General features: G+C 51.0%; 1 protein-coding gene across 3 annotated transcripts in view; it reads right to left on the bottom strand.

Moving 5' to 3' along the window:
- Positions 1-9,073: 9,073 nt before the first annotated feature.
- The window catches only part of SH3BP4 (SH3 domain binding protein 4), a 95,465-nt gene continuing 88,210 nt past the window's right edge, over positions 9,074-16,328 (bottom strand). For all 3 annotated transcript variants that reach the window (XM_043876140.1, XM_043876141.1, XM_043876142.1), the window contains 2 exons: positions 12,270-12,458; positions 9,074-11,027 (listed from right to left, as the gene is read on the bottom strand). In XM_043876140.1, the coding sequence (XP_043732075.1) occupies positions 10,803-11,027; positions 12,270-12,458 (414 nt within the window). In that variant the 3' untranslated portion in view covers positions 9,074-10,802. The remainder of the gene's footprint in view (positions 11,028-12,269; positions 12,459-16,328) is intronic.

The raw sequence follows: 16,328 nt of genomic DNA, 5'->3' as shown, positions 1-16,328 counted from the left end.
AACCCATGTCCCTTGCATTGGCAGGTGGATTCTTAACCACTGGACCACTAAGGAAATCCCAGTTTGCTTTCATCAGGAATGTTTTACCACATCCCAAGTTGTGCCATGCACTTTTATGGGAGTTATACTTGAATAGTTTAAAATCGTGTGATTCTCAGCTTTGATTTTAATGGTACCAGTGGAAGCAGGTCTACAATCACAGCCCTTGGCTGTAGTTTCACAGTGAAGGTTTTAGGGCAGTTTTCATGTCCAATTGACCAAATGATCCATGCTTGCCAGCTCATGGTGGTAAAATAGGTTCAGACACACGTGTGCCCGTGCACATTTGGGGCTGCGCAACTGGCGCTGGCCCTATTCGTCCATCCTCACAGAATGTCTAGTTGGTTTATGGTTACAGGACAACCAGCTAGCGAACAGACTGCTCCCCTTATGGCTGGGGAGGGAGGTGTCACACAGGTTCATGGAACCCCCAAAGTTGAGGATCGTGGGGGGGGGGCAGTGAAATGCAGTGGAATTCCACTGAATGCAGTTATCAGAAAGTTCTTGCTTCCCTTACTAAAAGAGACAGACAACTGGTAGACCCCATGCCCTTTGCCCTCTCCCCCTCTTGCCACCTGGAAGATGGACTTGGTACCCAGAGATGTGCCACAGAACCATAATACACATAGAGTAAGGATGGCTGTGAGGGAGGTGGAAGGCCGGTTCTCAGAGCCCCAGAATAAGCACTCAGCCTGGGCAACTGGTCAGATGAGATAAATAAACTCCTTCCTTGACACAGTGCTCTCGCCCAGGTTTCTGTTCCATTTGGCCCAATGCAGTCCTGGCAGACTTGTAGAATGATGGATGTCACGGATGTGATACACACAAGATGCAGTTGTGAAAACCTCCAGGCAGGGTGTGTGCTGGGCCCTGGTGGGCTGCATTTGACCACGGCCAGTGCGTGGGGCCCTCCCGCTATGTGTCCCCCTAATACTTATGAATGCCCTGAATAGGAGAGTTTTTTATACGGACATCACCATTTCTTCATATCCTCTAGGGTAGTGGTTGTTGAACTTTGGGGGATTGTGAACATGTGTGAGTACCTAATAAAAAAAAGTACTCTGGGACTTCACAGGTGGTCCAGTGGCTAAGACTCTGTGCTCCCAATGCAGGGGGCCTGGGTTCGATCCCTGGTCAGGGAACTAGATCCCACGTGCTGCAACTGAAGAAGATCTCGCTTGCCACAACCAAGATCCAAGATCTCGAGTGCCCAAAGATCTGAGATCTCGAGTGTGCACAACTAAGATCCAGTGCAGCCAAATAAATAAATAAAAATAAATATTAAAAAAGCAAACTCTATACATCTTCCTTGGAAGATAAACAGACCAAAGTAAAGAAAAAATTAGCACACCGTTTGAGGGTTTCAGAGAAAGTCCTAAAATGCATCTGGGGGCGCTGGCTGCAAGCATTCCGTTCCAACAGCCAAATCAATTTTGATGATCTGCCTCCACAGGCCCACTGTGCTAATCAACAGTATGCAAATTAGGTACTTGTATGATTTTTTGATTTTGCAAATTGGGGTATTCGTTCTAATCCCTGGATGCCTACTAATTCTAAATTACTCTCATTTCATGAATCATTATCTGTACCATATAGAATTATGAAAATATCACTGGTGCAGAGCAGGAAATCAAATGGCACAAAAAGGTGTGCGTTCGTGCTAAGTCGCTGCAGTTGTGTCCGACTCTTTTCGACCCTATGGACTGTAGGCTCCTCTGTCCACGCGATTCTCCAGGCAAGAATACTGGAGTGGTTTACCATGCCCTCCTCCAGGGGATCTTCCTGACCCAGGGATCAAACCCACATCTCCTTTGTCTCCTGCATTGGCAGGAGGGTTCTTTACCACTAGTGCCGCTGGGAAGCCTGGCACAGAAAGGTCTCAAGGTAAACTGAGTCCTTCCCCAGGTTGCCAGGCCCCAGTAACCCCATGACCACACTTCCTGAGTGTCCTGCCAGGAAGGCTTTTCGTGTGAGTTCTGTAAATGGGAGATTTTACAGTCACTGTTAATTTTTTTTTTTTTAACTTACTAGATCTTGGAGATCCTTTCATATCAATTACTATAGATCTGCCTGTTCCTTTTAGAGGTGGAAGAGTATTCCATCTTGTAAACATACTGTAACTTATTTAACCACCTCAGTATCAATGGACATTCTGTAGAGGAAAATTTTAAAATCACTCTCACTTCAGCAGGCTCTTTGCTGTCTCCATACCAGCCACTGAACATGTAAAGGGAATATAAACTAATTACATCTTTTTAAGCAAAGGAAATTAAAACAACAATCGAATTACAAAACCTCTCTCCACTTCTCATTGTCTTCCTGTAAAACTTGCTGCAACTCAGAAATACAATGCTTGCTCTTTACCACTTTAAATCATGCAAGTCTCCATTTCTTTCTCTTAGAAAAACATCACCTGGGTATGGCAGGAATGGGGTCCAGCAAGCACCTTGGAGCCAGACTGTCTGGGTTTGAATCTCGACTCCACACTTCGTAGCTGTGAGACCTTGGGAAAGTTATTTAACCTCTCTGTGCCTCATGTTCTCGTCTGTAAATGTGGATAATAATTTTACCGATCTCACAGATGTGTCAAGAGAATCAAATGAGTTGAAATCTCTAAAGTTTTAGGACGGTGACACACAGAGAAAGTACTGAGTAAGTGTTGGCTTTTACTAGTCTGGGTGACCTTGGAATAAAATGGTGGTCAGTGGCTTCTGCCGTGGCATTGCTGCCCGAGGTGAGGAATGCCTGGAGGCTGTCTCAGAAGCCTCTGGGCCCCTGGTGCAGGGACCCTCACACACATGCTCACGCACTCAGGCACACTTGTGTACGCACAAGAACACTCTGTGCACACCGCCCCGGCACACCTGAGGTCTGCTGCATGTCACAAACAGAAAAGGGAATCGCTCTTTACTCGGGTATTAATGTTGGAATGCAAAACCAGTTTATTTTTGTTTTGATGGTTTGAGATATACTGTGCCTGGCATCCTGACACTAACCATCAAGACATCGCTATGTATTTTGCACAAACCTAATATTTGAAAAATGGTGACTGTCTCCCTGGTCCTGGGAAAAACACATAAATCTCCAAGGTCTGTGTAAATTATTTCTAACTAGGTCAAGCGCCCTGAGTCTCTCAGTACAGATTCAGCACCTTTTCTGTCTTGAATTTCTCAATTCTTCTGTCACATAGAAAAAGTGATAATTAGAAATATGTAAAGGTGTTTTGAGAAATGACTTGCAGAACAGGAGCCTGATTTTCCGAGGAGATTTTTAACACGTAATTGTTTTCCCACTAATTCACCAGCTGCACAAAGAATACACGTTCATACGGGACTTCCGTAAACACACATGAGGTTACATTTGTATGTTTCAGTATCACATGTTTTTAAGCTGACTTTTCAGCAGGGCTTTTACTATAAATTAATTCTTCATTCTGCAGATGTGGATCTGAACCAGGCTCAGGGTCAAAAACGAAAGTGACAATTCTCCAGACCTTTTCTCTTCTAGACAAGGAGGACACTCTGATTCCTGAGTTGCTAGGCAACCGCCCGCCTGCTCTGCCCAGGTGTCAGGTGCCAGGCCCAGGAGGCCTGGGACACCAGGATGGCCCACCCGAGGCTGCGGGTCTTCGCTGAGTGTGCCCACGACTGCTAGTCTCACCTAGGTGTGAGCGTCCACGCTGCGGGTGTGAACTGATTGTATACTTAGCGTGTAGAAAAAGTGTGCACACGTGTGAAAAATAAAGCAAACACTTTTTTTTTTTTTTTTTGCCCTAGTGTGAGCTTCAGCTGAGTTGAACATATGTAATGTGGGAAGACCAGGGAACTCAAACAGGTAAAGATAGAACTTTCTAGAAAGAAATCCAAAAGTGGACTCGTCACAATCTTCAATTTGTTTGATTTTTTAAAATCAGTAATGCACGCAAGGCTACTCGGACACTGGTACCTGGCCTCCATTCTCCCAGGGGAATCGGTCAGCAGTGGTCACTGGAAGTTGTTCATTCACAGGGGCGTTCATCCAAGAACATACGGAGTGTGAGTTGCTTGAGTGTGACCTGGGTGCAGGAGCATCTTCGTTGTTCAGTTTACAGTCTGGGCACAACAAGCAAATACGCAGCTCTAACAGACAGATTCGGGGTTTATTGTGGTAAGGCTGGAGGGCTGGCATGCGGGTTTGTGTTTTCTGGGTTCCATGGACAGCAAGAGTGTCCTCAAAAGGAGAAAAACTGACCACCTGGAAAGCATGATCAAGCCAAAGCACAGTGAGGAGGGTGGTCTAGGTAGAAACAGCCACAAGAGCAGAGAGAAACGGAAACAGTTCACCTTGTTCATCCCTTTTGTCATCAGCCAACATTGTACTTTGCCAAGAAAGACATTAAGACAACTACAATGATTTACTAGGTCTATCAGTTACCAAAACACCTTTTTAGTTAACATTAAAAAGCAACGGAGGGCTTCATCTCAGGATCAGAAAGGTGTTTGCTTTCTGTAAATGTGGCTTTTGTGAAAGCCCTCTGAGCAGCATCCCTGTTCCTCTCATCTCGTGGGGACAGGTGGAAGCTTACCAGGGCCAAAAGGGGTCTGCGTACTTGGGAGGCCTCCGTTCATCCACTCTCAACATGGGGGGCCACGCAAGGTCAGGGTTAAGCAGGCAGGAGCATGGGTTTCTAGTCCACACGGACCACACTGGTGGCCATGTGGGCGATGCGCTGATGGGGTAGGACTGGGGTTGCAGGTATAGGGAGAGATGATGTGGCCAGGATCAAGGTGGAGCCCCGCAGACAGGAGGAGAAATGAGAGGCAGTGGGGTGACTCAGAAACCTCAGTGGTCAACATGATGGTTGTGGGAGTAGGGGGAAGCCCACTCAAGGACGTGGAGGATGTCCTTCCAGGTTTCCACACTGTCTGCACCAGCTTCTCACTGGTTTGTTTGTTTTTTTTTTTTTTGTCTAAAATTTTCAATGATATCTTCCATCTTTCTGTTGCATCTGGACAGAAAGAACTCCCCACTCTCCCCCAACATCCATGTCCATCGCCTGTAGCCTCCCTCCCGGACCAGTCCCTCCCCACTTTCCAGTAAAGCTGTTCATCGATGCTTGGGACCCATCATGACCTGCTCTGTTCAGAGGCCACTAGCCCCTCTTGGTCTCGCTGCTGCCACCAATCCAAGCCACACTGAGTCCATCTTCCCCGTCTGCCACCCACACCCTTCTGCCCCTGACATCCAGGTCAGTGTAGGGCCTTTGGGACTCCTGGCTTCTCCTCAGCTAATCACACCAACACCTCCTATCTGGGTCTGTCACCCCTCACTCCAGTCCTCCAAAGCCTTCCCCTCCCTCTGAGCCTAACCTGGCTTCCAGGCTGCTCTACCCTCACCCCACCTTCCCGCCCTGCTGTCTCTGCCCTTTGTAGAGCAGTGTACACGCCGGCCTCTCTGAACCTGTGCATGCATGCGTAGTCGCTCAGTTGTGTGACTCTGCAACCCTATGGATGCAGGCTCTTCTGTCCATGGGGTTCTCCAGGCAAGAATATTGGAGTGGGTTGCCATTTCCTCCTCCTGGGGAATCTTCCCCACCCAGGGATCAGATTCAAGTTTCCTCTGTCTCCTGCATTGCAGGCAGATTCTTTACTCACTGAGTCATCACTGAAGCCCTCATTACTCCCCAAACTGTGCCTCATCAGAGGCTTTCCAGGCTGTCTTGGTCTACACTCGCTCCTTCCCCTAAGGTCACAGTTTTCCTAGTTGCCCTCACAGTACTTACCTCCTGGCCTCCAATGAATGTTGATCACGTTTACCCGCCATTTCCCCACCAGCATGTGGGCTCCATGGGAACAGAGGTTACGCTCCAGGCAGTACCTCTTAGTAACCCCTTTCCCCTGCCCTTCCAGAATCTTGGAAGGATTTCCCCTCCTCCTTGGGGTTCCTTCTCAGAGCCCCCCATACACAACCATACTCGGAGTCCCATCACCCAACAGTCTCCCCTCTCCTTTCTCAAGTTCATTCTTGGTCCACCTCATGGCTGTGCAGGGCACGGCAGTAGGAAGGGTTGGGGGACCTACTAGTGGCTGCGGGGATCTGCTGACCAACGGAGGGGAGGCTCTCAGGACTAGAACTAGTCTTGGCGGCTGTGGACAGGCGACCTGAGGCCACCTGGAGGGGTGGGGCTCAGTGACCACGAAGCAGACAGCTTGGTGAATGCCACGTGTGCTGTGACTGCTCAACAGTCAGGCAGAGACCAAGACAGGACCGGGCCACGGACAAAATTGCCCTTTTCTTGGGAAATCAGAGCACAGCTGTTTCTGATGTAGTCTTTCTTCTGGGTGTTAGGTCCTCGAAGTGTTAGTCGCTCAGTTGTGTCCGACTCCTTGCGACTCCATGGACTGAAGCCCGCCAGGCTCCTCTGTCCACGGGGATTCTCCAGGCAAGAATACTGGAGTGGGTTGCCATGCCCTTCTCCAAGGGATCGTTCCCAGCTGGGTCTCTGCACTGTGGGCAAATTCTTTACCGTCTGAGCCACCAGGGAAGCCCCTAGGTCCTCAAAGACAACTACAAATACCATAACTTTCTTGCCAACTATTACCATTCTCAATGTCAAAATCAACATCGTAAAGGACTGGAAATTTTATCTGAGCATTTTGGACCAGTAAAAACAGGACTAAGTCATTCATATTCAGATTAGTAGTGCTCAATTCTGGACGTGGATAAACAAAGAAAGAACAGGACTAAGTTCTTATTTGTGACCCCATGGACTATACAGTCCATGGAATTCTCCAGGCCAGAATACTGGGTATTCTGGAGTGGGTAGCTGTTCCCTTCTCCAGCAGATCTTCCCGGCCCAGGAATCAAACCCAGGTCTCCCGCATTGCAGGCAGATTCTTTACCAGCTGAGCCACCAGAGAAGCCCAAGAATACTGGTGTGGGTAGCCTTTCCCTCCTCCAGCGGATCTTCCTGACCCAGGAATTGAACTGGGGTCTCCTGCATTGCAGGTGGATTCTTTACCACTGAGCCACGGGGAAGCGACTTTCACTTACCTGACATCTTCCAGGTGTGACAGGGATTTTTCCTTTTAAGAGCAAACCCCTCGTCCCTCCAGCTTTTCCATTAACAGTAGTAATCTGAGAACACAGAACCTAGAGGAATGCCGGCTGCCCTAACAATGAACCCCACAGCCTCAGAGGCCAGGCAGTACTCTGGTTTGAGGGGGTCATTTGAGGACAAGGGGTGTCCAGAAGGTTCAACGGGCCAGGCCGATGCCACCTGCGGGTGGAGTCGATTGGCCACACCTACTTGAAGGGAGGCTGGGAAACACGATGGTGAGATGGTTGGATGGCATCACTGACTCAATGGACATGAGTTTGAGCAAGCTCCGGGAGTTGGTGATGGACAGGGAGGCCTGGAGGGCTGCAGTCCATGGGGTTGCAAAGAGTTGGACATGACCGAGTGACTGAACTGAACTAACTGGGAAACACTTGAGCTGTTTGCTCAGGAAGTGGGTTTGGGTGAACCGAGCCGGTCCTGTCCAGAGTAGCTTCCCATTGTAAAGATTCACCTCCCGCCACCTCCCTCCCTTACCTCTGGCTTTTGCTTAAACTGGGCAGAGACCCTGGAGACCAATCCAGCTGGATTTCTTCACCATCCTCCCAAGCAGGCCACTACCGAGGCCTCAGTATAGGGGGCTGGGCTGTGAGTTGAGCTGTCTTTCAAGATCTGCTGGAAGTCCCATCCCCCAGCCTGTGAATGTGACCTTGCTTGGAAATAAGGTCATTAAAAAAGATCAGTGGCTCAGATGGTAAAGAATCTGCCTGCAATGCAGGAGACTTGGGTTTGTTACCTGAGTCAGGAAGTTACCCCGGAGAAGGGAATGGCTACCCACTCCAGTATGCTTGCCTGGAAAATCCCATGGACAGAGGAGCCTGGCGGGCTACAGTCCATGGGATCGCAAAGAGTCGGACACAACTGAGCGACTAACACACACAAGCGCACATAGATCGAGTTCAGATGAGGTCACACTTGACTCGGGCGGGCCCTCTCCCATAACTGGGGTCCTTAAAGAGAGGTTTGGCCAGGCACAGGGGGACGGCCATGGGCCACCCTGATCTTGGACTTCTGGCCTTCAGATCTGTGAGAGGATGGCACTTTGACAGCAGCTCCGGGCTAAAATTGCCACCTCTTCTGCCAGCCTTGTCAGTCAGAGGGCCTCGCTGAGCCCTTCTCAGCTGCAAAACGGTGCAAGGACTGCACTGGAGGGCTGGTGAGGGGGGCAGAGGTGCTCTCAGAGGCTCTTGCTTGTTCAGCACACCCCAGGCCTGGGGAGGGGTCGGCTTCCGGTGGTCCCTGGGCCCCCTCAATGCTGCAGACACCCCGTTCCCCTGGTCTGGCCTGGCTGGCGCCGGCTTACCCCTTAACCCTGGACTAAGGTCACTTCTAAAGGAGGCCATTGCCCTCCCCATCCTCCCCATCACCTCCAGGTGGGGCTGGGCTCCACCGGCTGCCCCCAACCCATTCCGTTCACTCCCTGCTGCTGCTGCTGCTAAGTCGCTTCAGTCGTGTCCGACTCTGTGCGACCCCGTGGACTGCAGCCCACCAGGCTCCTCCGTCCATGGGATTTTCCAGGCAAGAATACGGAGTGGGGTGCCATGGCCTTCTCCTTTCGCTCCCTGAGCTACGTGGTATTCCGAGGGCGAGGTGAGGGCAAGGCCTCTGGGAGGCTCTCTAGCTCTACCTGATGTCCACACTCAGCCGTGTACGGTGGGTGTGGGACTGGCCAATTCCAGGTGGGGGTGCTCTGGGCCACACTGATTCCCGTTAATCAGTAATGACTGAGATTCCTATATCACAAGAGCAATTAAATCAGCAGCAAGAAAACAAGATCCCCACTAACCCAAATGTCCCCCTGTCATCTATATCATGTCACCTTGACCATGGTGGGGGGGCGGAGGGGGGAAACGGGACATTGTTCCGTGCATAGATACACTAGGCTTTGTGCTTAAAGTCTGGTTGGGTACAGAAAAAAAAACACACACACACACACAATTAGGTTAAAATATCCAAAGAAAATTTACTGCAACTTTCGTACAATTGAATTTGTGCTACAAGACACGTTGCATAGGAAACTATTTAAAGCCCCTGAGGAAAAAAATCTCCGTATTTAAGGTGCGACTGGTTTTGTTTCTTCTTTGGGGAAACGTGAGAGATGCTCTCTGGGAAGACTGAAGGCGGAGAGTGGAGTGCAGAATGTAAGATGATTCCGTGGGATGATGGGGAGGGGGAGTCATGGGGTGTCTCGGTTTTTGCAGCATAAAGTCTGTAGTGTTCTTTTTGTTGCTGTTTTCTAGCTGTGGGTCTTCCGAATCGGACTCAATAGCTGTAGAATGTTTTAGACCAATAAGGGATTTAAATGGATTATATTAAGTAATTGACGCGCTTCCAGCAAGCAGATTTAGAGAATGAGATTCCGGAATCCCAGATGGTGCATCGCTCACGTAAGCACGGCGCGTGTCCTGGCACCTTCCCGGGCATCGACTCTATTGATCCTCCAGATGTTTCTTCATGCCCATCCCTCACTTTCTTCCGATATGATGCAACCACACGTGACTGTAGAATTCAGCCCAGCAAGGTGATCTCCAGCCATCAAGTCATCAAGGCAACCGTCAGCCAAGTCTCAGATTTTACGTGAGAGCATTTTCAGACAATGGTCATCCTGCTCAGATAACCTTCATGCTGCTTTCTGTCTTTAAAGATTTCCCTATGCTATTTATTTCCAAGGAGAGATGGACAGACGAGGAGGGGAGAAGGGCTCCATTTCAGGTGAAGTGGAGTTTGGCAAATGCCAGCAGGCATCTCTGGACATCATCAGCATAGGGTGTGCTTGTGGTGATGTGTTCTCTGTGCCCAGAAGAGAGGCTGTAAGCTCTGCAGCAAGCCTTCCCTGCCCCCGGGAGAAGCTGGGTGCGACCTCTCAGAGCTGCGGGGGCCACTTGGCTCTGGGTGGCGTAGCTCTTCTGCAGGACGAAGGGCACACAGGCAGGGGCTCAGACAGACCTCCCCTGTGTCGTGGCTGATCCTTCCTGCAACACGAGGCCAAGGTACGGAAGGTAAGAAAAACAGGAGGGAAGCGTAGGACCAGACAGCCTCGGAAAGAATGGGCAGGCACCAACTAGACTCATTTAGTGAGACACCACATTTCCTATTTGATTTCTTTTTCACAAGTACAGAGCCAAAAAGGTCCAGCACTTGAACAAGTGTCTTCCCATGCTCCGTGTTGAAATGCAAAGTGTGTCTGACAACCAGAAATGCTCCCACAACCCTTAAATACATATATACATCTGTCACATAATTTAAAAAGGTCTTTATAGAACATAAAAACCTCAACAGTATCCGACCCTAAGAAGTGTTTTCTTCTTTTAATTTAGGGTCCAGTAAAAAATTAGATAACCACCTTTCTGGTATGCCCTACCCCCATACTTAAAAAAAAAAAACAAAAAAAAACTGATTTTAAATTTAAATTTATACTTAACAAATAGAAAGCTATTTGATTGGCAACTACCTGCAGTAGAAATTCCCTTCAGGCCTCCCCCATGATGGAGAAGGCAGGTGGAACATCACACGTGTGCTTAGTCCTGGGTGAGGGTCCAGTGGGGAGGGCCCCTGGGTCTGTCTGAGCAGCTAACCCTCCCTCCCTCCCCAGTGCCATGTGCCCGCCTGGGCATCGGGGGCAGACAGAGGGCACACGCCCCGGAGCAGCAGGAGGTGGGGGACCCGTTCAAATCACGAAGTCATCGTGGTCCACGGGGCTGAAGGCGGCGGCTCGCAGGATGTCCAGGGAGTTCACCAGGATCAGGGTCCCCGTGAGGTGCTTCCAGCGCTTGGTGATGGGGTTCTTCATCTTGTCCAGGCCGATGTGCAGTTCCTGGATGACGTCCCGGTAGCTGTCCCCGATCTGGTGGCTCCAGGTGAGGAGAAAGTCGTAGGCGGGCTTCCACATGGCCTGGATGGTGCAGTCGTCCAAAACCAAAAGAGAGGGCAAATATTAGGAGATGCTGAGAGAGCTGGTCCGAGTTAACCTCTCCTAGCACCAGCATCACAAACCCCGAAGCAGAGTTGACCCCGTCCTGGGCTAGCACATCTCAGAGGGAAGAAGGCACTTTGCAGGAGAGCAGCGGGGCAGGACTGAGAGAGTCAATTACTAGGTAAGTTGATAAGAAGTCCAGGGTCCCCGAGAAGGAGAGAGGGGTCTGGGGCTCTCAAGGAGAAAAGGACACATGATTTTTCCTACGTTGCTTTGTCTTAGTCAATATAACAAAGTATCTTGCTCAAGTTCATGCTTCTCCCTAACAAGAACCCTCTGACTAATCTTGTTATCTTAAGACATTTATTGTGGGAGTGGGTCTGGTTAAGACCTTTCTGTTGTCAGTTCTCATCTTAATTTGGGAGTGGGTCTGGTAAAAGTATATACGGCCTTTATAAGACTAGTGAGGGGGCACTTTCCATCCCCCTTCTGAAGTCTATGTCAGAAGCTTTCTCTGTCATCTTTCACTTTAATAAAACTCTACTACACAAAAGCTCTTGAGTGATCAAGCCCCCTGGTCCCGAAGCTAAATCTTCTTCAGAGATCATGAATCCAACACCGTTCACTGTAAGCTATCAGTACTGTGTAGTGGCCGAGCCAAAAGAAGGGGCCTCTTTCCTTCCAACCCCCGCAGTACTTTCCATTTGTTTAGAAACTGGCCACATCAGTAAAGGATGCCCTTATCCTGGGGACTTCCTGCTTCCTAGGTCTCGAGAGCCTTTCCATCTTTCCAGAAGCTTAAAGTGACCTCCACAAAACAAGTGAGAAAACAGACTCTCTGAGCAAGGGACCCAACCAGCCTTGGCTGAAGCCGACAGCATACCAGGATCTGTCCACCCTACCCTGTGTGGGGCGGAGCCCCATCATCCCGCGTCCTCCAGTCGGGCTGAAGGTAATTTAAGATCAGGATCAGCGAGGGACCGGCAGTTCCGAGGATGCTGTTCCAATGTCCCTCCTGACGGCAGAGCAACCTCGCCACGACCCAGGGCCTGGCTCCCAACTAAGGATCCCGAGAAGGACGGACATGCTCCCTCTCATCGTGAGGCTCCGCTGCGCTGAGCACGTGCCTTCACGCTTCATCATCTGTTCTCCTAAAGTGCTCTAATGTAGATGCCGTCACCACCGCACTTGACAGGCAGAGGGAAGGGGGGCCGGGCTCACCTCACTGTCTACCACCCCGTTCCTGTCCCGGTGGGGGGACTCGTACGCATCCATCTGCTGCTTGGACACCTTGGCGAGCTTCTCCGCCAGCTCCCGCCAGCGCTGCGCCACCTCGACTGCCGTGGTCAGGAGCACGAAGTCTTGGATGAGTCTGACCACCAGGCTCTGGCAGTCCATCTTCAGTAAGGCCTGAGGAGGAAGGGGCGGGGATGAGGCGGGGCCGAGGGTAGGCTCTGGGTTCACCGGAAGCCGGCCCGGCAGAGACCACGTGCTGACATCCCAGATGCTGCGTGGCCTGAGCACCCGCACTGCTGGAACCCACCATCGCAGGAGGTACTGGGCCCCCCGCCCACACATGCTCGCCCTCCTGGAACCTCCCGGTGTGACTATAAATCACAGCAGGGTCTTTGCGGATGGAACCAGCTACCCTTTGGCCCTGGTGGACTAGGGTGTGCGTCCCTCATCCAACGACTGGTGTCCTTACGTGGAGAGAAACAGACTCACAGAGACAGAGGGAAGACGTCCACAGAAAGGTGGCAGTAGGGACAGGGTGATGCAGCTGCATCACCGGAGCCCCCAGAAGCTGGGAGAGAGGCATGAACAGACCCCACAGAGCCCCCAGAGAGGCCAACCCTGCGACAGCCCCAGAACCGAGGCAGGATAAACCTCAACTGCTTGGAGCCTCCCAGTCTACGGTCCTTCCACTCGGCAGCCCCAGGACACGGATGGGCGGGCTGGGTGAGATGACGGCTGTTCATGCGTTCCCACCGCCACTGGGGAAACTGGAGAAGTGATGCCCTTGACCCAGACGGCCAGTGCAGGATGGTCTGGGCGCAGAGCAGGACAAGCTGCCGTCAGTGGGTGGGGAGCCCCGAATCACAGAAGAGACGCGAGCGGGGTCTCAGATTGGGACCTGGAGTGCAGACCGAGATCCGGGACCCTGTGGTTCTGGAGACTTGCGAAGGGCCAGGATGCAGGGAGGCTGAGAGAGGCCAAACCATCAAGAGTCTCCAGAATCGATGGGACCCCACCCTTTTCAAAACCGTGAGAGATTTCCAACATGTCTCTGCACAGGGCTTGCTAACTGTGGATGGATGGGGGGTCAGGAGGAGAGAAGCGCTGTCAGCTGGGAAGGAGGCAATGGGCAGATTCCCAGCCCACGTCCCCCTGTGACCCGAACAGCACGTGGCCCCACCTTGGACGTCATCCCCCATCCAGGTGAGCGGCTGGTCCATCGGGCAGGCTTTCAACACAGGGTTCACCGCCCTGGGGTTCTGTGCAGCCCAGGCTGGAGGTGGGGGTCACACTAACATTTCTGGCTTAAAGAAATGAATCTACAACAGTAGCACAAACCCACAGGCCTACTGTCCACAGACGTGACCCCAAGCCACACGGACATCTGCTGGGTGTTGGGCTGCAGGTCCTGTGGAGCCAACACAGAGTGTGTGACTGTGGGCAGCCAGGATGGAGCCCCGGCAGGAGGAGAAGACTCAGTGAGGACCAGACCCACCCGGGCCACAGAACCAAGGCTCACCCCAACCTCATCCACCCAGCACATCCCTGGATTACAGCCTAACAGCTGCAGAGGAGAGCCTCCGGGGCCCCAGCAGTGGGGTCTGAGGTGCCCTGGGGCCCTCAGACATCGAGGATACCATGGGAAGGATGCTGAGACCAGGCCCACCTCCTTTCTGTCCCTCTACACTCTGTCCAAGCACCTGAGGCTGTCACTTCAAGGCTCCGCAGAAAAAGTGCTAAAAACATCAACACACCTACCAGCCAGCCCCTCCCCAGCTGAGCCAAACACACTGTTCGCTTCAAACATTTTGTGAAGCTGTGGGCAGCCTGGCATCTGAGCAGGGTCAGTCTGCTGGTCTGCTATTTGAAAGAACACAGCTATTTTAGACTGAGTATTCTTGTCGAAGCTTTACGTTTATTTGGGGGAACTTAACAAAATGTAGGGACGATGACTTTGGGCAGGGGGCGCTCCTTGAATGCATGGGCATCTCAATCTTTACCTTTAAAGCATAAGCTCATTCTGAAGCCGTCCAAGGTCCAAGGGGTTAGCAATTGGCTTTAAGGTGGGAAACCAGAAGGGAGGACCATGTGTTCTTTTTCTGGTTTTTGTCTTTATAAATAAACTGCCATCACTGAGTCCTTCCGGTGAGCCAGGCATGGGGCTCATCTACTCCCCAGAAGCCCCATGGAGAGAAGCCAAGCTCACCCCAGTTTGCAGATAAAATTAAGAGGACAGGGATCCAGTTTTGGAGCTGGTCTGGCCTGCAGACAGCCTGTCCCCGGCTCCCACCCACTGTGCGGGCTGCGTGGTGTCTGATTTGTAGACCCCAGAGACACTGGGTGACTTGTCCAGGGTCCCATAGCTCGAGGGGACAGGAGTGCAGCATGGTGTCTGTTTTACAGACCCTGTAGATGCTGGGTGGCCTGTCCAGGGTCCCACAGCTCGAGGGGACTGAGGGGAGGTAGGTAGTTTTCCCGGCACTCAGGCCAATGGCCTTGCCAGCTCTGTGGGTACCACGTGACTTCAGGACCTGCACATGAGACTTCAGCACAATGATTTAGACATTTCAGAAACTGCTCTCTTTGAACTTGGATATCTTCAAGTGACATTGTTTGAAAAAAAATTAAATGCTTACTAGATTTGTACTAGAACATGTACAGCATGTTCGTGGTTTGGGGGAGATGTGTGACACATTGGTAGAATTCAGAATTTAAATTCTTTTGCTTGAATAATAATAATAAAAAAAAAGGTCCTACTGTATAGCTCAGGGAACTATAATCTATATCCTGTGATAAACCATAATAAATATGAAAAGAATGTCTCTATTATATGTATAACTGAATCACTTTACTGTGCAGCAGAAATCAACACAACACTGTAAATCAACTATATTTGAATAAAAACAAAAAAACAAAAAAACAAACTCTTGGCGTGCTATGGTTTGAGTCCAGATGCACAGGGGAGGGAGGGTCCTTGAAGGATCTGGCCGACCCCCAGTGACAACGGTCCCTCCCAGGCTTCCTCAGAGCATCCCAGCAGTACGTGTGTGCTCAGCTGCCTGGCTCTGCAAGTGTCCTGTTTTCCAGGGAACAGAACACTTCAGAGTCACCTGCTTCTGCTTCGGGGATCCCTGGTGGGGGTGATCAAAGCTGCTCTCTCCTCAGGGTACAGGGGACAGGGACAAAGGTCCTGAGAAACTCAGCCCCTCTCTCTGGTCCCGGAGCGGCCACAGCTGGGACCAGGTGCTGCCCACACCAACACCAAGGGGTAGTTCACGCATTTTTTTTTTTTTTTCTGAAGGATGAGTTTTGGGTGCCCACCAAATCTCAGAAATAAAAAATTTCTCAGCTGCAGGGGTCTGGTTCTGGAACATTTTCCCTGCAGCACCTCTTTAATTTCTGCACACACAAGTTAACACAGGTAATAGCAGAAAACAGAAAACACCCAGTGAAACAAAGCACGCTGGTCCCAGCTCGACTCTCAGTAGCTGGAGTGACCCGTGACTTAGGTCAGGGAGGCCAAGCTTGCTCTGTAGGGTGAGCCAGGATCTATTTTTTGGCTCTGCAGGCAAGGGGTCTCTGCCTTGGCGACCTGACTGCGGTGGGGTGTAAGACTAGCACAGTCACCACTTGAGCGAGTGGACAGGGCTGTGTTCCAGGAAAGCTTCCTTTACAAAAGCAGGGGCCCTCGGGCCAGGGTGCCAGTCCCCATTTGAAAAGACATTCTTATGAGAATGGTGTTTCCCTGTGGCTCGGACAGTAAAGCGTCTGCCTGCAATGCAGGAGACCCGGGTTCGATCCCTGGGTCAGGAAGATCCCCTGGAGAAGGAAATGGCAATCCACTCCAGTACTCTTGACTGGAAAATTCCAAGGATGGAGGAGCCTGGTGGGCTACAGTCCATGGGGTCGCAAAGAGTCGGACACGACTGAGCGACTTCACTTTGCTTCACTTCTTATGAGAATATGACAAAGCGTCACCCTGCTGTTATCTCATTCCAGCCGAGCTTCCATCCCGGAGATGTTCAAACACCAGAAGGACAGTCA

Source organism: Cervus elaphus, chromosome 20 (genome assembly GCF_910594005.1).
Source record: "Cervus elaphus chromosome 20, mCerEla1.1, whole genome shotgun sequence".
Classification (NCBI taxonomy): Eukaryota; Metazoa; Chordata; class Mammalia; order Artiodactyla; family Cervidae; genus Cervus; species Cervus elaphus.
This window is presented reverse-complemented; position numbering and strand designations above follow the sequence as displayed.